The following is a 26,714-nucleotide window of genomic DNA, read 5'->3' on the forward strand; positions in this document are numbered from 1 at the left end:
GCAGTTGTGTTGTTGTGATTTGTGTTGTGAGTAAAGATGAAATTACAAAAGCCCAATTATAGTTCCACAGAAATTACTTAAAAATGCATTAAAGTGGTGGATATAGTGTTTTGGAAAAGAGCTCTTAATATATTCTCCAACATTTCTTTACTCTCTTTGAATACAAGACAGTCAGTTGGTGCTGTGCAATACATGAAGATATCAATCAGATTTAGTATGATGGGATGAATTGTGAGAAATTCATTACAGTCAGTTCAAAAAGAACAATAACATTCTTACCTGCTATCAAAAGGTAATGAACAACCTAATTCAATATCATTTAAACAGCTCATAGCCGCTCATATCAAAAGACTCATCACACTGTTTTGTAGTTTTTCACTAGGCTACCAAGTGTAACGGATGCCAGCTAGCTTAGCTGTGCTTGTGGAACGTTGGTAAACCTCATTCCCCAACGCCTCAAGAGTGCTGCTGGCATGCGAGCCAGTAGCCTGGGCTATTAGCTCAACTGTCAGTACACTCGCCTCCTGATCCGAGGTGTTGCTGTTCGCGGGTTCGAGTCTGGGCGTGTGCAGGGCTGAATCACTCAGGTTCAACACAATGCAGGTTACATTGGTGCTGTGACCCGGATTGGGAGTGAGGTTTAGGAGGTTGAGTGCAATGGATGACAGCTAGCTTAGCTTTGCTTGTGGAACGTTGGTAAACCTCACTTAACAATGAAATGAATTGGTTAGACACGTAATAAAGCATGTTTGTTTTGCCTGCACAAATGAACCACAGACAATTCCAACCATTTTCTAGTCATTTGGGTGATAAGATAACATATGGAATGTTAAAAAGGAAGTCTTGTGGGGCCAACTATGATGCTGATAATGGAACTCTCTTGAAAGGGTCCATAGCCAGACAATGGTGTAAGATTCCACAGACATCACAATGGTGTAAGATTCCACAGACATCACAATGGTGGAAGATTCATCACAGCTTCCACCTGCCTCTGTCTCTCTCTACATCGTCTCTGGTAGAGTCGCCACTGCTCCCTCCTATTTGCAGCTTCCGATGCGGTCAACTCTTTGATGGTTTGATAATAATTAACTTTTTCATGGCTTGATTGTTCAGCTTGCCTCCTCTGCCGATACCTGCAGACACACATGTGTATAAACATTTATGTATGTATGTATGTATGTATGTATGTATGTATGTATGTATGTATGTATTCATTCATTAATCTATGGCAAGTCACTAGAGGCATATTACAGAAACATTGTGATGCTGATAGCGACTTAAATTCAGGCGTATAGACAGCAGCCTATACTGACACAACTCAGGCGTATAGACAGCAGCCTATACTGACACAACTGACATCACTGCAATCACGCACCTTTCCCTCCTCTTTGTTAGACTCTAAAGCCCTTATAACAGCCTACATAGGCCGTGGTGTGCTATGCCTTAGCTATATTAGCTAGGCCCTAACTCTGTCCCTATGTCTTCATTCATTGCTGTGTCTCGTGGTGACATCAGGTCAGAAAATCTTGAGATTGCAAATATCTAACATGGTTAATGGAAACTGTGGCTTTTGTGTTAACAAAAACAGTAACATTTTTTTACCTGCTATCAAAACGTTATGAACAACCTAATCTCATATCAATTTAAAAACAACAGTAACACTTTCACCTGCCAAAAGTTATGAACAACTTACAAGCAAATCCAAAAGATTAAGGGTCTGGCCATGAATAATGTAATGGCCCAACTCGAGGGGCGGCACCAAGCATGCATTTGAAAATCTCACTGCAATTGTGATAACACTATACGACCAATGTTTACTGACTGATTACGGACTTCGGCGCAATTGGATAACACTACGACCAATGTTTACCGACTGAATTGTTGCAGCGCTGTCGTCATCTGTTTAGCTTGTCTCTGGCCCGCCTATATCAGATACACCGATGTGATTTGGTGCCCCACAATACAAGGGACATAAGTAATGAGCATCATTACTCATTGCCAGAGTGACTCGCTGAGCAAATTCAAATTGTGCTCCCGCGAGAACTCCATTCCAGGATTTCCAGGGTATATAGGCTACCAGGCATGGGTAATGAAATTAATTGTTAAGACATGAAATAACTCTAAACGTAATAAAGCACATATGTTTGTTTTGCCAGAACAAATGAAGCACAAATGATTCCAACCATTTTCGTGCCATTTGGGTGTTAATGAAGTGCTGTGTGACGTCACTTGCCAGCAAAATATCACGAATAACCCAAGCAACAATGGTGCACAAATGTTTATTTTGCCTGCACGATCGTGCACAAACAAAGCACAAACGATTCAAACTATTTTGGAGTCATTTGGGTGTTGATGGGGTGCTGGGTGACCCCAGGTCACTAAACAAGTTAATGTTAAATATCTAGCCCAGGATGGTGAGGTTGAGAAGGCTCCGCAAAAGAATCCACAGACAATGGTGTAAGATTCTTCACAGCTTCCACCTGCCCCTGTCTCTCTCCACATCGTCTCTGGTATAGACCCTTTCATCAATAAAAACAAAAGCAATGCTTGAACATTCTATTTGGGCCCCAATCTACTTCCTCTGCATTAAGATAACATATGGAATGTTAAAAAGGAAGTCTTGTGGGGCCAACTATGATGCTGATAATGGAACTCTCTTGAAAGGGTCCATAGCCAGACAATGGTGTAAGATTCCACAGACATCACAATGGTGTAAGATTCCACAGACATCACAATGGTGTAAGATTCATCACAGCTTCCACCTGCCTCTGTCTCTCTCTACATCGTCTCTGGTAGAGTCGCCACTGCTCCCTCCTATTTGCAGCTTCCGATGCGGTCAACTCTTTGATGGTTTGATAATAATTGACTCTTTGATGGCTTGATTGTCCAGCTTGCTTTCTCTGCTGATACCTGCAGACACACATGAATATATACATTTCTGTCTGTCTGTATGAATGTATGTATGTATGTATGTATGTATGTATTCATTCATTAATCTATGGCAAGTCACTGGAGGCATATTACAGAAACATTGTGATGCTGATAGCGACTTCGATTCAGGCGTTTAGACAGCAGCCTATACTGACACAACTGACACATACTGACATCACTGCAATCATACACTTTCTGTTATACCTTTCCCTCCTCTTAGTTACTCTCCACCCCTTACAACAGCCTACACAGGCCTTGGTGTGCTATGTCTTAGCTATATAAATGCTTGGCATAGGCCTTGGTGTGCTATGAGTCTTAGCTATATTTGCTAGGCATAGGCCTTTTGTGCTACGAGTCTTAGCTATATTTGCTAGGCCTTAACTCTGTCACGATTAGGCTAGTGACAAATGGTCAGAAAGGGCTTTAGTTTTTGAGATACCCCTACCGGAGGTAGAACTAAACCCAACAATGTTTTTCCTCATCTCTAAGGTCTCCCATATATGAAATGGATTCTTAGCTAAAAATATTTTACTGCTAAGATTGTTAAATTAACAGATATTGTTATACACCCCAAAACCAAAAAAGAACTAAAATATAGCCTGTCCGTATTGGAGTTAAGGCATATAAATTAGTGCAGATCAATCACACAAGCTCTGAGAGCTTTGAAACTTGGCATGTTTATAGTCAGGAAGTGGCTTTACCTACTAGAAAAGACTGGATGTGAATATCTTGATGTATGGAATGAATAGAGACATGTAAACATACACCTAAAATAAGCGGACATGCAAAAAATTAATATCTATGCAGAATGTTTTCATTTACTTTGTGGTTGCTTTGCCAGGGATTATCATAGAAACACATATGCTTGTTGGAAAGGTGGGGTTGTACTGAATCCAACAATACCAAATATGTAAATGTAGTATGACGAATTAGGGTGTTCTGTCACTCAATGTATGAGGTGTCCAAAATGAAAGAAAACGGAACACTGGCAAAATACAGTCTCAAGTCCAAATCACATTATCATTGGTGTGAAGAATGTTGACAAATTCATTGTTAGTGCAAGGTAAGTTACATAAGGTAAGTGCTGCTCTATATTTACATTTAATAATTATATATTTCATTTATTTAAACAATTCATATGAAACACAGATCCAATTGAATCAGGTTAACATTGGGATGGAACACCTTTATTAAAATATTTATATTCACTTGAATTTTGTTTTGGTCATGTCATTACTGAATAATGGAAAATAATATTGTTAGCTTTTGTCTGTCCAGACCAGCAGTGGACAGTAGAGCCTACACTGCTTAAGAAAAAAGATCCCTATGTCCAAAACCCCACAGTAGAAGGCCTCCAACGCATACTTACCCTTGCTCAGCAGAGAGTGAGATGGTGATGTCCATAAAACTCTGGCTCCATATACAGATTATATTTTCTCCAAAATCAAAGTTTCATATCATGTATCATGTATCATGTATAGCGAACTACTGCAGTAAGACAAAAATCAGTGAGCAGCAGCAAGTTGCAAATGTTGAGAATCAAATACTGAGAGTTTCAAATACTGAGAGATTGTTTCATTTGTGGGAAGGCCAGCTCTAGATCAGAACCTCTGACAGCCATTTCGACTGGTACAGGGGCAATGTAAATTATAGGCCAAGTATACTTGCGTATACAAGGAATTTGGTCTCTGCATTTATCCGTGAATTAGTGAACACACAGAGCACACAGTGAACACAATTACAGTAGGTGAAGCACACTAACCCGGAGCATTACAGCGGCGCTCGGGGAGCAGTGAGGGGTTAGGTGCCTTGCTCAAGTCAAGTCAAGTCGGCTTTTATTGTCAATTTCTTTACATGCACTGGTCATACAAAGAATTGAAATTTCGTTTCTTACTTTCCCATGCAGACATAGACATACTTTAAATACAGACATAGACATACTATGGACATAGCCATAGACAATAAACATTAAATTAAAGTGCAAGACTGAAATATAGAACATGTATGTATCAAAATAGAAATATAGGACATATATTAAAAAAAAAAATAGAGGTAGTTGTGTTGTATATTTCTATAGTCTTAACAGTTACATGAAGTAACTGGGGGGGTTTGGTAGACAGGATCCTAGTTTCCTAGGTTCCTGGTTGGCTGGTGGGTGGGGGGGGCTGTCAGTGATGGGAGAGTGGGTAGAGTGTTCAGCATCCTGATTGCTTGGTGGATGAAGCTACTTGCCAGTCTGGTGGTGCGGGAGCGGAGGCTCCTGTACCGCTTTTTTTTCAGCAGGAGGCTGAACAGTTCGTGTGCAGGGTGGGTTGTATCCTTGACAATCATTAGTGCTTTGCGGGTGAGGCGGGTGGTGTAAATGTCCTGCAGGGAGGGGAGTGGTGCTCCAATGATCCTCTTAGCTGTGTTAACAGTGCGCTGGAGGGTCTTCCTGTTCTGATCTGTGCAGCTTCCGCCCCACACTGTGATGCTGCTGGAGACGATGCTCTCGATGGTCCCTCTGTAGAATGTAGTCATGACAGGAGGCGTGGCACTTGCCTTCTTCAATTTGCGCAAGAAGTAGAGGCGCTGCTGGGCTTTCTTCGCCAGTGATGCTGTGTTGGTGGTCCAGGAGAGGTCGTCGCTGATGTGCACCCCCAGAAATTTTGTGCTGCTCACTCTCTCCACAGCATCTCCGTCGATGGACAGTGGTGGCAGTTGTTTGTGGCCTCTCTGAAAGTTGACAACAATCTCCTTGGTCTTGCTGACATTTAGCAGGAGGTTGTTGTCTTTGCACCATTTAGCCAGCAGGTCTACTTCTTCTCTGTAGTGAGCCTCATCGCCCTTAGTGATGAGGCCCACCAGTGTTGTGTCGTCCGCAAACTTCACCAGATGGTTGGAGCTGTGAGTGGTTGTACAGTCATGTGTTAGCAGTGTGAAGAGCAGGGGGCTGAGCACACACCCTTGAGGGGCCCCCGTGCTCAGGGTCAGAGTGCTTGAGGTGTTGTTCCCGACACGTACTGCTTGTGGTCTCTGCAACAGGAAATCCAGCAGCCAGTTGCAGAGGGAGGTACTGAATCCTAGCTTGTCCAGTTTGCTGATGAGTTGTTGTGGTATTATGGTATTGAATGCTGAGCTGAAGTCTATGAACAGCATTCTCACATATGAGTCTTTATTGTCTAAGTGGGTGAGGGCTGGATGGAGGGCAGAGCAGATTGCATCCTCCGTGGATCGTTTGGCTCGGTATGCAAACTGGAAGGGGTCCAGGGTGGGGGGTAGGGTGGCTTTGATGTGTGACATGACTAGCCGTTCGAAGCACTTCATGATTATGGGCGTGAGTGCTACAGGACGGTAGTCATTGAAGCATGATGGTGATGATTTCTTTGGCACGGGTATGATGGTGGCAGTTTTGAAAAGTGATGGGATGACTGCTTGCTCCAGAGAGGTGTTGAAAATGTCTGTAAAAACATCCTTCAGCTCTTCTGCACAGTCCTTCAACACTCGTCCTGGTATGTTGTCTGGGCCTGCTGCTTTGCGTGGGTTAATGGTGGCTAGTGTCCTCTTCACGCTGGCAGAGGACAGGTACAGGGGTTGGTCGTGGGGGGGAGGTGGGGTTTTCTGTGGGTGAGTGTCATTTTGTGCTTCAAAACGGGCGAAAAAACTGTTCAGGTCATTTAGCAGAGAGGTGTTGTTCTCACAGCTCCGTGGCGCAGGCTTGTAGTCAGTGATGGCCTGTATGCCCTGCCATAGGCTCTGTGCATCTCTGCTGTCTTTGAAGTGTGTTGTTATTTTGTCTGTGTAATCCTTTTTTGCCTTCCTGATGCCCTGGGACAGGTTAGCCCTCGCTGTTCTTAGGCCAGCTACATCTCCAGCTCTGAAGGCTTTGTCTCTGGCCCTCAGCAGTCTGTGGACGTCTCCTGTCAGCCATGGCTTCTGGTTGGCCCGAGTGGTGATGTGTTTTATTTCTGTAACATCATCGATGCATTTGGTGATGTAGGAGGTCACAGTGTCTGTGTATTCCTCAATGTCAATGTGGTTGTTGTGGGTGGCAGCTGTTTTGAAGATATCCCAGTCTGTTGTTTCAAAGCAGTCCTGAAGTTGTGAGACGGCCCCCTCCGGCCACATTCTCACCTCCTTCAGAACCGGTTTGGTGACTTTTGCTCTTTGTCTGTATCGGGGCATTAGTAGGATGCTAATGTGGTCTGATTGCCCGATATGGGGGAGGGGTTTGGCTTTGTAGGCTTCTTTCTGTGGGGTGTAAACAAGGTCCAGGGTGTTTTGTCCTCTTGTTGGGAAGTTTACATGTTGGTGAAATTTTGGTAGTACAGTTTTGAGATTGGCGTGATTGAAGTCTCCAGCGATGATTGTGAAGGCATCCGGGTGTTCACTTTGTTGTTCACTGACGGCCCGATACAGCTCATTCAGTGCCATGCTCCTGTCACTGTTTTTGTTGCTGGGGGGGATGTACACCGCGACCAGCAGAATCGCGGTGAATTCCCTGGGGAGGTAGAAGGGTCGGCACTTAATAATCATAAACTCCGCCAGTGGAGAGCAGTGTCTGTGTACTACCGTAGCGTCTCGGCACCAAGCATCATGTGTGTAAACACAAACTCCTCCACCACGTCTTTTGTCTGCTAGGGCTCGGTCTGCTCGATAGCACGTTAGCTGCTCCAGGTGTATAGCAGAGTCGGGGATGTTATCGTTGAGCCATGATTCAGTGATAACAGTCACACAGCAGTTACTCACTGTCTTGTTTGCTGATCTTAGCAACCGAATGTCGTCCATCTTATTGTCCAGTGATCTTACGTTTGCCAGGAATATGGATGGTATTGCTGGGCGAGTTGGGTTGGCTGCTAGCCTTGTTCCGACGCCAGCTCGCTTGCCTCTCTTCCTTGTCCTGGCACACCGCTTGCGGTGACGCCGGCCAGGTGAAGCAGACGGGTCCGTTGTTGTGGTAGGCAGGCGAAGTATTCCCAGTTCAGCCAGCATCTCTGTTTTTATGTCCAAAACATCGATACTGTTGTTTTCCTCCCGTATCTGCAACAGTTGCTGTCGGCTGTACATGCGTTCCGACGTAGTTTCATGCGATAAACATTCCGAAAAACACATTTTAACAACAAAAAAAACACTGCACGTTCAGGAGAAGCAAGGAGTCGCTGCATCTACATGCGCCACTCAACCGGAGCAATAACACTTAAAGGGCACCGTGGATGTGGGCATGGGAGAGCAGTGAGGGGTTAGGTGCCTTGCTCAAGGGCACCGTGGATGTGGGCATGGGAGAGCAGTGAGGGGTTAGGTGCCTTGCTCAAGGGCACCATGGATGTGGGCATGGGAGAGCAGTGCTCAACCACTTCCCCCGCCTTGTTCCCTTCTGGGTCGGGGATCGAACCGGTAACTCTTCGGTTACAAGCCCGAACCCCTAACCAGTAGGCCACGGCTGTCCCCAGTACCAGAGACAAGGTCCTTCGGGCAGCTTCTGAAAGGCTTGATGAAGATGTACATCTTCAAATTCTTTCATGCCCAGTTCTCTTTGCATATGATGGGAAATACCATAAAATGTGCCTTGCACACTACATCTCTAAACGAAATATAACAGCAGCCATAGAAAAGAATCAAAAAAGCAGACCAATGTCTATAACAAAGCGTTTATTAAGCTCACTGAAGACATTGATAAAACAGTATTGTCCAAAGATATAAAAGTGAGATCTCAATTCTTTGACTGAAAGCTATGACAACATACTAATGACCATTGCTGAGCAAGAAGGTGTGTCTATAGTTCAACACAAGAAATATAGATCCTGGAAACTAAAGGAAAAGCTGATACAGCACAAAGACAGGCTTGCATTTGTTCCACGTCCAAGACAGTCAGATCTCATCTGCTCAGATAGTATGACCATATTGTGCACTGAGGGAAGCTGCTAAACTCACAGAAATAACAGTAGACTGAGACTACGCTTCCACAGACAAGTCAGAGTCTTTCCGAAATCCAAATATTACACAGGGCTGCAGACATATTGAGGAAAAGCATGGATCAGATAGAGCATTACAGTGAGTAATATGTCAGCAGTGACTGTCTATTATGTTTCCAATGCAGCAAGTATGTACCCAACATCCTGTATGACTTTGTGAACTGGTGTGTTGATTAACATGCCCACAGAAATTACCAAACATGTGGTGATGACCCAGCTTCAAAAGATAATCTGTGTGTTAATTTGTCATGATCTCATTGAACAGAGCTGTCACATCCATACACCAATCACACTGGGACTTCCCATTTTGATACATCATGAGTTTGGTAGTAAGACAGTCATCAATGAGCTCAGTGCAATGGGACACTGTGTTTCCTATACAGAAGTTAGGCACTTCTCACATCTTTTGCAGCAGACCAGATATCAAGGACAGAGAGTGGTGTCTACATCCCAACTGGCCCCACTGGAGTTGCTGAACATGGAATTTGTGATGCAGCCATCAGCAACTTTGACCAAAATGAAGACACCCTGGATGTGAAGCGTAAAAGAATGGACAAAATGTACCTGTAAAGTTTATCTCCATCCATTCATATCAATCGTGTTTAAGGTGGTGAGGGACCTCTGAACCTGAGGGAACCTGAGGGAACCTGTGCTAGGCATTTATCTGCTGTGGAGACTTGGCCTCTTCGGAACACAACAGACGTCATAGCATGAGTTGTACACTTCCCATCCAGGGTGTCTTCATTTTGGTAAAAGTTGTCAATGGCTGCATCAACAATTCCATGTTCAGCAACTCAAGTGAGAACAGTTGGGATGTAGACACCACTGTCCTTGATCTATATTTCTTGTGTTGACACACCTTCTTGCTCAGCCATGGTCTTTAGTATGTTCTCATAGCTATCAGTCAAGGAGTTGAGTCCTCACTTTCATACCTTTGGACAATACTGTTTTATCAATGTCTTCAGTGAGCTTAATAAAGGCTTTGTTACAGACATTGGTCTGCTTTTTTCATTCTTTTCTATGGCTTCTGCTATATTTCATTTAGAGATGTAGTGTGCAAGGCATTTTATGGTATTTGGTATCATGCAAAAAGATCTGGGCATGAAAGAATTCGAAGATATACATCTACAAGCCTTTCAGAAGCTGCCCGAAGGACCTTGTCTCTGGTACTTGCGACTGTTCCAGTTGAAATTGCTGTCAGAGGTTCTGGTTTAGAGCTGGCCTTCCCACAAATGAAACAATCTCTCCGCTTTTGAAATTATGTTGTATCAGCCCTACTCAGCCTTCTTGGTGCAGATGTGCTCTCACTCTCAACATTTGCAACTTGCTGCTGCTCACTGATTTTTGTCTTACTGCAGTAGTTCGCTATACATGATACATGATATGAAACTTTGATTTTGGAGAAAATATCATCTGTATATGGAGCAAGAGTTTTATGGATATCACCATCTCTCTCTCTGCTGAGCAAGGGTAAGTATGCGTTGGAGGCCTTCTACTGTGGGGTTTTGGACATAGGGATCTTTTTTCTTGCCCTTTTCAAAATGTTTCCCACAAATGATACAAAGCTTTGGATCCAATGCCTGTAAGACATTCTCCATAATTCAAGAGACTAGTGAAAAGGAAAAATTGTATACATTTCAGAATTTTCATCGAAATGCAAATCAAGTTGAATTACACATGCAACATTAGTCAGAGGGCTAAGTACTTTCTTAGCTAGGGAAAGTAGTTTCTATAACTAACTGTTTAGCTACTTAGGGGTGAAGTAAGCAGTGTAGGCTCTACTGTCCACTGCTGGTCTGGACAGACAAAAGCTAACAATATTATTTTCCATTATTCAGTAATGACTTGACCAAAACAAAATTCAAGTCAATGTAAATATTTTAATAAAGGTGTTCCATTCCAGTGTTAACCTGATTCAATTGGATCTGTGTTTCATATGAAATGTATCATTATTAAATGTAAATATAGATTAGCACTTGCCTTGCAGTAACAATGAATTTATCAACATTCTTCTCACCACTGATAATGTGATTTGGACTTTACAGTTTGGAGACTGTATTTTGCTAGTGTTCTGTTTTCTTTCATTTTGGACACCTCATACATTGAGTGACAGAACACCCTAATTCGTCATACTATATTTACATATTTGGTATTGTTGGATTCAGTACAACCCCACCTTTCCCATAAGCCATCATATGTGTTTCTATGATAATCCCTGGTAAAGCAGCTACAAAGTAAATGAAAACATTCTGCATAGATATTCATTTTTTGCATGTCCGCTTATTTTAGGTGTATGTTTACATGTCTCTATTCATTCCATACATCAAGATATTCACATCCAGTCTTTTGTAGTAGGTAAAGCCACTTCCTGACTATAAACATGCCAAGTTTCAAAGCTCTCAGAGCTTGTGTGATTGATCTGCACTAGTTTATATGCCTTAACTCCAATACGGACAGGCTATATTTTAGTCCTTTTTTGGTTTTGGGGTGTATAACAATAGCTGTTAATTTAACAATCTTAGCAGTAAAATATTTTAAGCTAAGAATACATTTCATATATGGGAGACCTTAGAGATAAGGAAAAACATTGTTGCGTTTAGTTCTACCTCCGGTAGGGGTATCTAAAAAATGTGGGGCCATTGTCACTAGCCTATATGTCTTCATTCATTGTGGTCACTAACATGCTGAATGGAGACTGTGGCTTTTGTTTTCATCTGCACTTTATACTTGATGCTGCTAGTGAAAATGTAGTGGAGTAAACGTAAAAGTAGGAAGAAAAGTAAAACATCAGTAAAGTACAGATACTGCCCATTCATACTTAAGTGCTGTACTTAAGTATTTCTACTTAGTTGCTTTACACCTCTGGTTATACTGCCCATTCATACTTAAGTATTTCTACTTACCGTATTTTCCGGACTATAAGTCGCACCTGAACATAGTCGCACCAGTCAAAAAATGTGTCATGAAGAGGAAAAAAACATATAAATATGTTGCACCTGAGTCACAGGACCAGCCAAACTATGAAAAAAAAGTGGGACTTATAGTCCGGAAAATATGGTAGTTGCTTTACACATCTGGTTATACCTTTCCCTCCTCTTTGCAAGCCACTCCGCTCTAGCGGCGGGATCAGCTCTGATCTTTGCATGGAAACGAGCGCTCTTCTCTTTACTGGAAAGAGGCATCTGTAAAAATGTGGAAAAAAAAGAAATATAGGCAGAAATGTGTTATATATGTTAATATTAGTTACAAAATAGTTGTACAAGCTATAAATGAGATATAACAATTGAGAAAGAACTAAATAATTCAGTTAAATGCTCTGTAATTTGGGATAACAACATGTCATTTGGTAAAACCGTTTGTCCAAATGACATTTTTTGTTGTGCCATATTATGAATTTCATTTTTAGCAATTTCTAACAGGCAGTTAAAGCAACACCAAAGAGTTTTTTGTACCTTAAAATAATGTTTCCAAAATTATTTCAGTGGTTCATCAACTCGTAACAGGGTGAACGGCACTTTCTGCATTCGCTTCGCGGCCCTCTATCGGCTATAACCGCACTATGTAAGTTTGCCGGATCGGGTAGCGGATCTGTAGTTCGATGGAATGAGACATGAGACACTACAAATTTGACTTGCATCTGATGTCGCAATACATCGTACTTTCATAAGATCATGCAACATATTCTACCTTGTCTGTGGACATTGTTATTTGCAAAGCTGGTGCTGGATAAACAAATAGTGCGTGTGACAGAGGAAAAGTTCTTTGGTGTTGCTTTAAGGGTTATCAAAAATTCATCCAACAAGCTCATGGCCGTCGTTGCCCCTTGCGTTGGCCGTGATGCCCCTTTGAAAATCAAAGGTTTACAGGCCACTGTGGCCTTGGTGCCCCCTTCTTTCAATATTCTGCTTTGCGTCCGTTTACTTAGCATCACAGCGCAAATTAATTCAGTGTTACGCAGTGGAGAAAATGACAGAACATGGCAAGAAAGAAAGTGCGTCCAAATTCACCCATTCTTCTCAGTTGAAATACTCGCGATGCTAAGTAGCCTACCCATCACACAGACACATGTATCACATCACATGAAAGAGCTTTTTCTCAGCTTTTAAACGATGTTAGCCGCTAATTGCTGTTCGCAAGAAAAGTAAATAATATTATTAAATTTAATCATAACGTCTACATAAGGTTCTACGCCCATCTCCCTACCACTCTTGAAGGGAAGACAATTTATTCTGAGAAAAAGGAAAATCTCATAAAGAAATAAATATTTTTAATGAAAACACGTTGCTCACAATTATTGGCACCCCTAGAAAAATCTTATATACAAAACCTAATAGAAGCATTTTCCTATCTAATTTCAATTTATTGAGTGTCTGTGAACTTTCAGAAGTACCTATTTTCCGGACTATAAGTTGCTCCTGAGTATAAGTATCATCAGTCAAAAAATGCATCATGAGCAGGAAAAAAACATATATAAGTCGCACCGGACTAGTCGCATTTATTTAGAAAAGTATTTCACAAAATCCAAAACCAAAAACAGAGACTATATAACTGGATTATTGAGGCCAAAAAGATTAATGAAGATGAAGGAGTGAAGGCAGCCAAGAGGAGGGCAGGAAGGTAATTGCAAAGCAAAAGATTCACTGAAAGAAAATGCCATGAGGTGCACCAAAATGTTACTAAAATGTGGAGAATACAATGCAATCAAGCATTTTGGGCGATGTGGAGTCACAAGCTGGCAGCAGATTAAATGCTCATGAGAGAGAAAAAGATGCAGTTTTAGACGTGACCGAAACGATAGGCCTATAGGCCCGACGGTAATTGTAAAGCAATTAACAAAAGATTCACTGAACAAAAATGCTGATATGATACATGACAATTTAGCTAAAAATGTGGAGAATACAATGCAATCAACCTTTTTTGGCGATGTGGAGTCACAAGCTGGCAGCAGATTAAATGCTCACGATAGAGAAAAAGACGGTTTTAAAAGGACGTGACCTAGCTGAGGCAAGCCATGGCAATAGGCCCGACGGTATTTGTAAAGCAATTTACAAAAGATTCACAGAACAAAAATGCTGATGTGGTACATGAACATGTAGCTAAAAATGTGGAGAATGCAATGCAATCAAGCATTTTGGACGATGTGGAGATACAAGCTGGCAGCAGATTAAATGCTCGAGAGAGAAAAGGATGCGGGTTTAAATTGACGTGCAGACCGAAGCTGCAGCAAGCAGGTGATATTTAGAAATGTATTTCACAAAATCCAAGACAGACTATGTAACTGTAGCCTACACATTGAGGCCAAAAATATTGAGAATTCTACAGGGAATGTTAATGAAGAAGAAGGAGTGAATAGTGGCAAGTGGCAAGCCGAAGGCTGCTGACAAGGCCCGACGCTAATTGTAAAGCAATTTACAAAAAAATCACTGAACTCAAATGCTGATGTGGTACATGAAAATTTAGCTAAAAATGTGGAGAATGCAATGCAATCAATCATTTTGTACGATATATTGGCAAAGGCTGGCATGCAGCAGAACAATTGCTTGGCTGGCCACCTCCGAGAGAGCGAGAGAAAAAAAGATTCACATTTAAAAGGGTCTAAATTCCAGCGCAGAATTGAGGGTATTGCGAATAAATTATTACTTAGTATTGAGCATAATAATAAAAGTCGCGCAAATCTAGCCATCATAATGCGAGAGATTCCCACACATTTTACCCTACCCTGTCTGACATTAATATAATAATGGAGCGGCCTGAATGCGGGACTATTGACGGACCAACTCTGACTTCAATTGAACCCCATGCAGAGACACACACACGCGCGCGCAGGACCACTTTGGGGGTGCCTCTCTTTCGTTGCTCTCGCTCTCTCTCTCAGCAGGATTTGTCACCGCTGAAGTCAAATTATAGCCTAGGTGCTTCAACATCAACCGCTATCGACAGGAAAGGAAAACAAACATTTAGCGATCAGGAACCGTCAGGAATTTTTCAAACACAGAAGCATGACCGCCTAGGCTATAACGTAGAGAACATGGATGACTTCTCTATTTGACGTTCAATTGCGGACGTGAACAGACAGCTACAGACACGGAGCACACATTAGGCCTACTTTCACTTTCTGTGCGTATTCATTACGTGAAAGATAATTAGTAGCAAAACAGCGATCAAATATTACATGGCAGTGCGTTTTGTTTTCAAATGTTTTAATGCATGTCTAGATAACAGGTGAGGGATGTTTAGGAGACTCGTAAATCCTCAAAATTTAGGCTGCGCAAAGCACAGCACCTTTATTTGGCCATGGCTTGTATTCGAGTCAGCTATAATAGTCCTTTATTTCTTGCGTTTTATTGTGAGACATAGGCCTACTTTTCGTTTGGAGCGGCATGGGTAGGCTATCAAAAGCAGATGTTTAATTTGAGATTTAATTTACGTTTGGACTGTTGATTATATTGCTAAATATCGGGACTGATGACCACTGATCTGTGGGGTATTTAATGGCTTACTATTAAGTTTCATAGTGTCGGGAATTTCGATTGCCATCCACTTATTGCGAGATAAGGTATCCGCGCTTTCATTCATTCGTGTGCTGTGCTGCAAGGGAAACCTTATTCCGTATAGCCAAAGATGTCTAAGATAGCCTAAATGTAGTTATTTTTTAAATTATGCATGATTTACTTTTTTATCAAATTCATAGGCTGATGCCTGGCAGCAACAATTGTGTTTAAATGTAGGCTTCAGCCTCTCAGAAGGGTGCGGCATGCGAGTAGCTCAACTCACCGAGTGATTAGTGGAGTTCGTTGACTATTAAAAGCAAATATATCGGCGCAATGTATGATTCGTATTTGAACCTGAAGCATAGACGGTGGCGCAGTAATATCAACGTGCAATGACAGAAATCAATGGGATTTTACAAAATGGCAAATAAAAGACGACAGAAACTGTATTGTGGTGGCAGGGTGGTGGGTGAAGAACCGTGACTGTGTGTATCTATGTATTTCATGTCTGTGAGGCTTGTATGGTATGTGAAAACAAATGTCCTATGTAAGGACAAATAAACTAACTAACTAACTAACTAACTAAAATATTATTATCGGTCCGATAACAGAATTCTGGCCGATAATTTGCGCCGATATTTTTTTAAGTCCTAATTTAGGCCTACGTATAGGTGCGTCTGGCTACACTGAGCTACTTGAGCTTGGTTGGCTATACTTTTTCCTCAATATAATGTCAGCGGTGTGAATGTATTTCACCACTCTAACAAAATCTGTGGATATGCGTTCATTTGGGAATCTGTGCATCTCAAAATCCTCTCGTGAATGATCATTGGTGTTTTTAAAAAGAAAAGATCATGGAGAATAAAGAAAAAAATATTTAAAAAATCTTTGTATATTCCCACAAGGTGTTTGGGTGCTCTGAAAATGAGAACCAAAATGATTTTTTAGACTTGTGAGGTCTGCTGTTCAGACCCTGAAGGAATTTATTTTCTGTTCATTGTTTTTTGTTAGAGTGTTTCTACTTATCTCAGTAAGGAAAATAAATCAAGAGCCTATGTTGAGTACAAATATGTCTTCTGAAGGCTTAAACAGAGCCCAGCCAAAAACTCCAATACAATTTTTATGTATGATCATGCAGGATTATTCAGACCAAACGTGACGATTTTGCTACATATTATTACATATTTATGTACCAGCATGCAAAATTTGAGCCCCCTACATGGTTTAGTTCATGCGCTGTGGGCTTGTGAACTTTGAAAAAAAAAAAGAGGCCGAACAAAATCGACACCCCCCTCCCCCTGTAAAACTGGCTGTATCTTGGAAAGTATTGATCTTACATAAGAGTAATTTTACAGTGTGTCTCCTGGGTAACATAGGTACACCTGTTTTTTTTCCAGAATTTTTTGAGACCTAAGTGCGACCTTGAGACCTGGTTGAATTGACGTGGAATGACCCTTGGGTTTTGTATTATTACCTAGAAATATGCTAACCATTCGTGTTTCAGTTCCAGACAGGTCATCATAATAAGTTATTAAAACCTTTGGGGCTAACGGGGCAACAGAGTAGACGGACATAAGATACAGTCTGAGGAGTTGCAGCTTTATTCAGTTACCCGCAGTTGAAACTAAACCTAAGTTTCCCTCACAAACTCTGATTTGGTCGCTATACTGTAGCTTAATCCCAGCTGAGCCGTTTATGAGCGTTTAGTCCTAAATGAAAACGATTCAAACTCTCTAGCCACACACTCGCAATTCACAATAAAATTATGCTTATTAAATGCTTTCTCCAAATCAATTTTCACAATTTTTTTTCAAGAGTAATATTATCGGTTATCGTATTGGTATCGGCCACAACAAACCAATAAATATCGGTTATCGTTATCGGCCCTAAAATTCCATATCGGTGCATCTCTAACATTCATGTCTCCAACTTTGGTCTTTAGGTTTCAAAATGTGTTTAAATCGTTCTACATGATTTCACAACAGGCCAAATACAAAATAAATGTTATAAATATTGCCTAAATATAGGTAAATATTAAAATCAGAGGATATACAGCTGACTAAGAGTTTGTGAAAGGAGCCTTAATGATCAAAAAATGCTAAGCATGCATCTAGGCTATTTGAGGTTCTTAAAGCTGAGCTGTGCTTAAATTGTTCAATATATGATTTCATAACGGGCCAAATATAAAATAAATATAAATAGTAAATATAGCCTAGATATCTGTAAATATTAGATGATTAGATGATTTACAGCTCTATATAATACAGTGATGCAGGTCTACTGCTGTGAATAGGCTAAATACAACTTTGAACTCTCTTCCGGTGTGGTACTGCATCTAGGGGCGCTCGCGGGCGAGTCCAGAATGAATGGAGGTCTATGGAGCTGTACCCCTCAAAATCCACTTTTCTCGGGATATAATTTTTTTTCAAGTAATTTGAATATTGTATTCGAAAGGGGAGGCAAAGACAATACACTTGGTTGAGTATTATATTTTTTAAAGTCACTTAATTGTTCTAAAAAGCCTTTCAAACGTGTCAATGACGTCATTCATTAGCACAATGCTAGCGTGTTATGGGCAACAACGACCCAACCTGTAAGAAAACGAAAGGACATGACTCCCGGATTATTTCACTTTTGATTGATAATCCATATCCATTTTGCGAAAAATAAAATAAAATCTGAGGGTTTCAGTTGTTCAGTTGTTAAATAGGTGAAAACAATAAATTATATAGCTCCATAGGACCCCATGTATTTTGGACTCGCTCGCGATCGCCATCTAGGTAAACTCTGGTTATAGAGAGTGGGGAGGCTCTCCGTAGACGGGCTCTGCTCCTACTGTATAGTTAACTTTGGCCTTGTTGCCCTGACATGTGGCCTTTGTGCCCCCCACCAAATATGCCCAACTGAAGACTAAGTGCCCGTGCCCCTAAAATGGTTGCGATTATGATATTATCCACACAAAAATCCAATACAGTACCTGGATCTGTTTGAATTGTATGTCTGCCGCTGAAGGGACGGTATACTCTGTTCTGGGATCAGCTCTCTCTAAAGCAGGAATACAGGAGATTTATAGTCATGTAGCAGAATCAATAAATTTGTAAGACACACAAACACAACATTAACAGGGTTCAAGCCTCCATGAGGAGACTCGACTCAAACACACTTAAAGAATCCTCCATGACAAACTATCAACACAGACATTTACATTGATAAAGTCTGGCGTTATAATTTATTTGCCTGGGGTGTACTGTGGAGTGGGTAAGACTGTTTTTAGTGGCAGGCTAACACATACTGATGACTTGCGCTAGCCTAGCACCTGCGAACTCTGCAACTAGAAGGACTAGATGAAAACGGTCTCACACTTGCAAACTTGGAAATGAGGTCCTATATCCAAAATCCTGAACCACCCCTTTAAGGAGCTGGGCTATCATGTAGTGGTAGTGGCTAAGGAGCTGGGCTAGCATGTAGTGGTAGCGTAGTGGCTAAGGAGCTGGGCTAGCATGTAGTGGTAGTATGTAGTGGTAGCGTAGTGGCTAAGGAGCTGGGCTATCATGTAGTGGTAGCGCAGTGGTTAAGGAGCTGGGCTAGCATGTAGTGGTAGTGGCTAAGGAGCTGGGCTAGCATGTAGTGGTAGCGTAGTGGTTAAGGAGCTGGGCTATCATGTAGTGGTAGCGTAGTGGCTAAGGAGCTGGGCTATCATGTAGTGGTAGCGTAGTGGTTAAGGAGCTGGGCTATCATGTAGTGGTAGCGTAGTGGCTAAGGAGCTGGGCTATCATGTAGTGGTAGTGGTTAAGGAGCTGGGCTATCATGTAGTGGTAGCGTAGTGGTTAAGGAGCTGGGCTATCATGTAGTGGTAGCGTAGTGGCTAAGGAGCTGGGCTATCATGTAGTGGTAGCGTAGTGGTTAAGGAGCTGGGCTATCATGTAGTGGTAGCGTAGTGGTTAAGGAGCTGGGCTAGCATGTAGTGGTTAAGGAGCTGGGCTATCATGTAGTGGTAGCGTAGTGGTTAAGGAGCTGGGCTATCATGTAGTGGTAGCGTAGTGGCTAAGGAGCTGGGCTATCATGTAGTGGTAGCGTAGTGGTTAAGGAGCTGGGCTATCATGTAGTGGTAGCGTAGTGGTTAAGGAGCTGGGCTAGCATGTAGTGGTTAAGGAGCTGGGCTAGCATGTAGTGGTAGCGTAGGAGCTGGGCTATCATGTAGTGGTAGCGTAGTGGCTAAGGAGCTGGGCTAGCATGTAGTGGTAGCGTAGGAGCTGGGCTATCATGTAGTGGTAGTGGTTAAGGAGCTGGGCTAGCATGTAGTGGTAGCGTAGGAGCTGGGCTATCATGTAGTGGTAGCATAGTGGCTAAGGAGCTGGGCTAGCATGTAGTGGTAGTGTAGGAGCTGGGCTATCATGTAGTGGTAGTGGTTAAGGAGCTGGGCTATCATGTAGTGGTAGCGTAGTGGCTAAGGAGCTGGGCTAGCATGTAGTGGTAGCGTAGGAGCTGGGCTATCATGTAGTGGTAGCGTAGTGGCTAAGGAGCTGGGCTATCATGTAGTGGTAGTGGTTAAGGAGCTGGGCTATCATGTAGTGGTAGTGGCTAAGGAGCTGGGCTAGCATGTAGTGGTAGCGTAGTGGTTAAGGAGCTGGGCTATCATGTAGTGGTAGCGTAGTGGCTAAGGAGCTGGGCTAGCATGTAGTGGTAGCATGTAGTGGTAGCGTAGTGGCTAAGGAGCTGGGCTATCATGTAGTGGTAGCGTAGTGGCTAAGGAGCTGGGCTAGCATGTAGTGGTAGTGGTTAAGGAGCTGGGCTATCATGTAGTGGTAGCGTAGTGGTTAAGGAGCTGGGCTATCATGTAGTGGTAGCGTAGTGGCTAAGGAGCTGGGCTATCATGTAGTGGTAGCGTAGTGGTTAAGGAGCTGGGCTATCATGTAGTGGTAGCGTAGTGGCTAAGGAGCTGGGCTATCATGTAGTGGTAGTGGTTAAGGAGCTGGGCTATCATGTAGTGGTAGCGTAGTGGTTAAGGAGCTGGGCTATCATGTAGTGGTAGCGTAGTGGTTAAGGAGCTGGGCTATCATGTAGTGGTAGCGTAGTGGCTAAGGAGCTGGGCTATCATGTAGTGGTAGCGTAGTGGTTAAGGAGCTGGACTATCATGTAGTGGTAGCGTAGTGGTTAAGGAGCTGGGCTAGCATGTAGTGGTTAAGGAGCTGGGCTATCATGTAGTGGTAGCGTAGTGGTTAAGGAGCTGGGCTATCATGTAGTGGTAGCGTAGTGGTTAAGGAGCTGGGCTATCATGTAGTGGTAGCGTAGTGGCTAAGGAGCTGGGCTATCATGTAGTGGTAGCGTAGTGGTTAAGGAGCTGGGCTAGCATGTAGTGGTTAAGGAGCTGGGCTAGCATGTAGTGGTAGCGTAGGAGCTGGGCTATCATGTAGTGGTAGCGTAGTGGCTAAGGAGCTGGGCTAGCATGTAGTGGTAGCGTAGGAGCTGGGCTATCATGTAGTGGTAGTGGTTAAGGAGCTGGGCTAGCATGTAGTGGTAGCGTAGGAGCTGGGCTATCATGTAGTGGTAGCATAGTGGCTAAGGAGCTGGGCTAGCATGTAGTGGTAGTGTAGGAGCTGGGCTATCATGTAGTGGTAGTGGTTAAGGAGCTGGGCTATCATGTAGTGGTAGCGTAGTGGTTAAGGAGCTGGGCTATCATGTAGTGGTAGCGTAGTGGCTAAGGAGCTGGGCTATCATGTAGTGGTAGTGGTTAAGGAGCTGGGCTATCATGTAGTGGTAGTGGTTAAGGAGCTGGGCTATCATGTAGTGGTAGCGTAGTGGCTAAGGAGCTGGGCTAGCATGTAGTGGTAGTGGTTAAGGAGCTGGGCTATCATGTAGTGGTAGCGTAGTGGCTAAGGAGCTGGGCTATCATGTAGTGGTAGCGTAGTGGCTAAGGAGGAGCTGGGCTATCATGTAGTGGTAGCGTAGTGGCTAAGGAGCTGGGCTATCATGTAGTGGTAGTGGTTAAGGAGCTGGGCTATCATGTAGTGGTAGTGGTTAAGGAGCTGGGCTATCATGTAGTGGTAGCGTAGTGGTTAAGGAGCTGGGCTATCATGTAGTGGTAGCGTAGTGGTTAAGGAGCTGGGCTATCATGTAGTGGTAGCGTAGTGGCCAAGGATCGGAGCCAGCGTGTAGTAGCCAGAAAAGTTGTTGGTCCAATTCTCGGCTTCCACCACTGTGGCCTTGAGCTGTTCCCTGTTGGTGGAATGTGCTACCAGTTCATCCCACAGCAGGGTCACTACTAACCTGACTCTCGCCAGATGAATTTCGTTCCGCCTAGCTCCACTCATCCATCTGGGATCGATCCATTGGAGAGGTCTTTCAGAAGGCTGGGCCTTATCAAAAATCCATGCATATGATTTGGATACGTCACATCTATGAAACTCCCACTCTGCGTCCTGATTGGCTCTACCATAAAATCTGGTGCCGAAATCACTCCCAATGGAAGCGATCCCAGATGGATGTGAGTGGAGCTAGGCGGAATGAAATTCATCTGGTGAGAGTCAGGTTAGGGGCCTCCCTCTCTACATTCAAAAACCTCCTGAGATCCAGCTCTTCAGAGAGTACCTCCTCTCCTAGCACTATCAACAACATGCCATGCTAATTCTGCCACTTCCCACTTGACTAAACCTGACACGACTCTACACAAGCAGTAATTGCTGCATTAACTTGTAAATATAGAAATTAGCAAGGCACTTAAAGGTTCATTAAGCACAGTTGGGTAACGTCACTTCTGTTGATGTTTCAAACAAAACAGAGAGCTAGCTCGCCCCTGCTGCACGGTTTGGAAACGTCCATTCCACCCAGAATATCAGAGACTTTTTCCCAATGTGTGTGTGTGTGTGTGTGTGTGTGTGTGTCTGTATGTGTCTGTGTGTGTGTGTGTTGCTCAGCACTTCCTACCTGAATTACTGTACTCTCCATACTCGTCATCATCACCATCTTCATCTTCAGAGACTGGCGCCTCCAGCAGCCTCTGACCGTCAGACGAGACCGGAGTCTGGGACGAGACTTGTATTAGTTTGTCTGACCACGTTCGTTCATCAGAGTTTGTCTGATGATGTGAGGTTGTTGCATGGTATGGTTTTATGAAATGAGTTTACAGGTGTAATGGCATTGCATTGTCAAATCAAATGGGCCGTTTTATTACAGTTAGCATGTCAGATCAAATGGTTTAGCAGTTATATTAGCGTTAGCATGTCAGATCAAAAGGGTTGCAATGACGATATTATGTACACAAAAATCCAATACAGTACCTGAATCTGTTCAAATTTAATGTCTGCATCTGAAGGGACAGTGTACTCCACTCTGCAGTCAGCTCTCTCTAAAGCAGGAATAGAGGAGATTTATATTATATTATAGGCTATCAGGGACAGTGTACTCCACTCTGGGGTCAGCTCTCTCTAAAGCAGGAATCGGAATACATTGGTCACACACACAAAAACAAGATCATCGAGAATATTGTTTTAACAAGGGTCTTTGAGTTGGGAGAGACAGAGAGAGAGAGAGAGAGAGAGAGAGAGAGAGAGAGAGTGTGTGTGTGTGTCTGTGTATGTGTGTGTGTGCATGCATGTGTGTGGTGTGTGTGTCTCTAAAGCAGGCATATAGGAGATTTATATTAACTACAATTAATTGGCAAAAGCCCTCAGAATAAATACATTTTGTCAAACACAAGATCATCAAGAACATTGTTAACAAGGGATTCTGAGTTTAAATGTCCGGTAAAGTCAAAAGTCACTAACAGGTTCAGATATGATTGTTTTAAAGCAGCACTAAAGAAGATTTGCCCCCTATAGTTGAGAAGCACAATAACCTACTAATAACTAAATAACCAATAATAACTAAATATGCATCTTTTAAGTATGAACATAACTAATAACCTAATAACACTATAAACTAATAACACTTCCTTAGGTGATACCATTCGCTCCCATGGATTTGACTATCACTGTTATGCAGACGACACTCAACTTTACCTGTCTTTCCCACCTGATGACTCTAGTGTTTCCCACCGGATTTCTGCATGCCTTAAGGATATTTCAGCCTGGATGAAAGATCGGCACCTTCAGCTTAATCTCTCAAAAACAGAGTTTTTGGTGTTTCCAGCTAAAACAGCTATTCCCCAACAGATTAACATCCAGCTTGACTCAACTTCACTGACCCCAACTAGATCGGCAAGAAACTTGGGCGTTGTAATTGATGACCGACTTAACTTCTCTGAGCATATAGCTTCTATTGCAAAATCATGTCGGTTTATGCTTTACAACATTAGGAAGATCAGACCTTATCTGACACAAGATTCCACACAACTTCTTGTTCAGACCATGGTCATCTCTAAGCTGGACTATTGTAATTCACTATTAGCTGGCTTACCCGCTTGTGTAACAAGATCATTACAGCTGATTCAAAATGCTGGAGCACGCCTGGTCTTCAATCAGCCAAAGAGGACACATGTAACTCCTCTCCTAGTTACTCTCCATTGGCTCCCTATAGTAGCCAGAATTAAATTTAAATCTCTCACTTTGGCCTATAGGACACTAACTAGATCTGCTCCTAGTTATTTTAATTCAATAATCAAGCCTTACATCCCCAACCGCCCACTGCGGTCTTCTGGTGAGCGTATGTTGTGTCGACCAGTCATGAAAACTGGGTCTAATTCCAGACTCTTTTCTTCAGTGGTTCCATGTTGGTGGAATGAACTGCCCAGTGCTCTCCGTTCCTATGGTAGTTTTGGGTCGTTTAAGAGGGGTCTAAAGACATTCCTATTCAACATATACTTAGTTGTTTAAGCGCTTATGTGTTATGGTTTATATAATGTTGTTTTATTTTAATTGGGCTGTTAATTAATTTGACATTATTGTTTATTATTGATATTCTCCTTAATGTAGTCTTAGCATGTCATTGTTTTTATATTATTGATTGAATTGACATTATTGTTTTATTATTGCCTTTCCCCTTTTTTACATTGCTTTTTATTAGGCTATTGCTTGAATTGATATTATTGTGTACTACAACTATTCTCCTTACTATATTTGACCTACATTTTAATCTGTTCCCTGTTCAATTTTAAATATTATTATGTTGTTTTGTATTTATGTGTCGCTTTGGACAAAGGCGTCTGCTAAATCCATAACCATAACCATAACCATAACCAAATATGCATCTTTTGCAAAAGAATATGAACATAACTAATAACCTATGCAATAATAACTAAATATGCATCTTTTGCTAAATAAATATGAACATAACTAAATAACCTACGCAATAATAACTAAATATGCATCTTTTGCAAAATAAATATGAACATAACTAAATAACCTACGCAATAATAACATAACTCCGATATAATATAGAGCAGGGCTATTCAACTTCATTAGGCCAGAGAGGACAACCACTGGGTCATTGGATGTGGTGGACATTCCTTTATTCTGAGATGCATAGGCTCTCAAGACAATTCCAAACAGACATAAGGGGCTTATAGAGCAGTTCCAAATTATGCGTTAAATACACCAGTAAAACAGTAAAACAGTGTCATAGGATGGAATAACATTCGTACCCAACGCAGTCTTTGTAAAAGAGCCTATGTAAAAGGTCTTCAATACGCAGCAATATCATACGCAGTCTTTGTAAAAGAGCCTCGGTAAAAGGCATTTTGCGTCGGGTGATAGGTCAATGTCCAGACTACACGAAGGGATGCGGTCATAGCTCTCTCTTGTTCCGTACAAAAGTGACCGAGGGCTACTTTACTCCTTAGTCTTCAATACGCAGCAATATCATACGCAGTCTTTGTAAAAAAGCCTCGGTAAAACTTTACTCCTTAGCCACTCAACAGCATATTCCTTCATTACCAAAATGCATTTGTTGCACAATAAACACTTTATTACTACATTTTGTTTATTACATGATGTTGACGGCAATGTATACAATACTTCTCGGTCCATTCCGACTGGAACTGCTTGTTTACATCATTAATTTCTCAATCAATTTTCCGACATAGTATAGATGGAATGCACCAACATTATTCTGTAGAAAGAGATCTCTGAATTCCTGTAGCATAGCAGCTCTTTTCCATTTTGATTTCTGAGGGGGTAGTCATGTTCCTACCTGAACACAGAAAGTTGCTAGGTCAGTGATCGCTAGGTCAGTGATCGCTAGGTCTGCGATGTGCCGTTCGTCATGTTATGAGGTTATGTGCCATCAAAATTACTTTGGAAACGTTAAGTTAAAGCAGGGGTCAGGAACCTTTTTTGCTTGGAGAGCCACTTTTACCATTTTTTAATTTTTTTTTTTATCTCAAGAGCCACATAGACGGTTACAAGACAAAGTTTGGATATATATATATTTTTTTTTTAAGTATATTTTTTGGGGCTTTTTATGCCTTTAATTCAGGGGTCTCAAACTCAAATGAGCTGGGGGCCAATTCTGCCAACGTCATCTGATTGGAGGGCCGGCTATTTCTGAAAATGCAATGTTCTTTTTTTCAAATACCACACAAAACTGCAAACAGAAAGTGCAAGTGTTTTTATCTAGTTTTAGACACCTGTGCTTGCAACCTTAGCTTATAAATAAAATAATGATAAAATAAATATTAGTACAAATTATAAAACAAATGAAAAGCATAAAAACAGGTATGTGTGTGTTTCACACCAAATAAAAATATTTTCCTCTCATAACTTTTTTAAACCTGGCAAACTACAGGCGTCAGGGTTAAGGGTAAAACAAAAGTTTATGAAGGGGGTAAATTTACCCATCTAATTTGCCACTGGATGGCAAGCACCTCAAATTATGCACCTTTCAGTAAATACTGGATGAACATATTTGAGCAGGTTTACTTTCCTTTTTTCATATTACCCACATAACAAATTAACAGGAAAACACCTAAGATGTATACCAACACCTAAGATGTATATGGTTTCTAAACCACAAGGCCTACAATAAAGTATTCTGGTCAAATCAGTTCCTATCGCGGGTAATCTGAGTACCCAGAAGTTCGCATCATATCGCGGGTGACTTTGTAGTTTAGAGCCCTATTTCTACTAGCCCTGCTGTCTGTACCACGTCCATTACGGACACTATCATCACGATTACCACTGCAACCTCCAAGCTATGTTGGGCAGAGGGTCGAAATAAGCATGGTATGCTTAGTGGACACCGTTGTATACACGCAGACGCACCACCATTCAATAGACGATCGTTCATAATCTCCAAAAGGATATTCTCCTTCAGATTTAGAATAGGTGAATAACATAGTCTACCTAAGACTTCATCACACGTAAACGTTTTTCAACATTTGGTTTAGGCCTATTTCTGCTTAATTTCT

At 42.0% G+C, this 26,714-nt stretch overlaps 2 protein-coding genes across 21 annotated transcripts in view; both read right to left on the reverse strand.

Annotated features, from left to right (window-relative positions):
• The window catches only part of LOC121718788 (NACHT, LRR and PYD domains-containing protein 3-like), a 1,510,793-nt gene that overhangs the window by 1,197,865 nt on the left and 286,214 nt on the right, over positions 1 to 26,714 (reverse strand). The gene's annotated exons all lie outside the window — the stretch shown is intronic.
• The window catches only part of LOC121718821 (oocyte zinc finger protein XlCOF22-like), a 201,861-nt gene that overhangs the window by 123,544 nt on the left and 51,603 nt on the right, over positions 1 to 26,714 (reverse strand). For 2 of the 11 annotated variants that reach the window (XM_042104123.1, XM_042104124.1), the window contains exon 7: positions 22,651 to 22,718. The exons of 6 other annotated variants lie outside the window; for them this stretch is intronic. In XM_042104123.1, coding sequence (XP_041960057.1) covers positions 22,651 to 22,718 — 68 coding nt within the window. Of the gene's footprint in view, positions 1 to 872; positions 1,134 to 2,263; positions 2,520 to 2,766; positions 2,911 to 11,966; positions 12,065 to 18,350; positions 18,419 to 22,297; positions 22,395 to 22,650; positions 22,719 to 26,714 lie in introns of those variants that run through there. 3 more of the 11 variants (XM_042104128.1, XM_042104130.1, XM_042104113.1) reach the window with 3 other exon arrangements.

Source organism: Alosa sapidissima, chromosome 9, assembly GCF_018492685.1.
Source record: "Alosa sapidissima isolate fAloSap1 chromosome 9, fAloSap1.pri, whole genome shotgun sequence".
NCBI lineage: Eukaryota > Metazoa > Chordata > Actinopteri > Clupeiformes > Clupeidae > Alosa > Alosa sapidissima.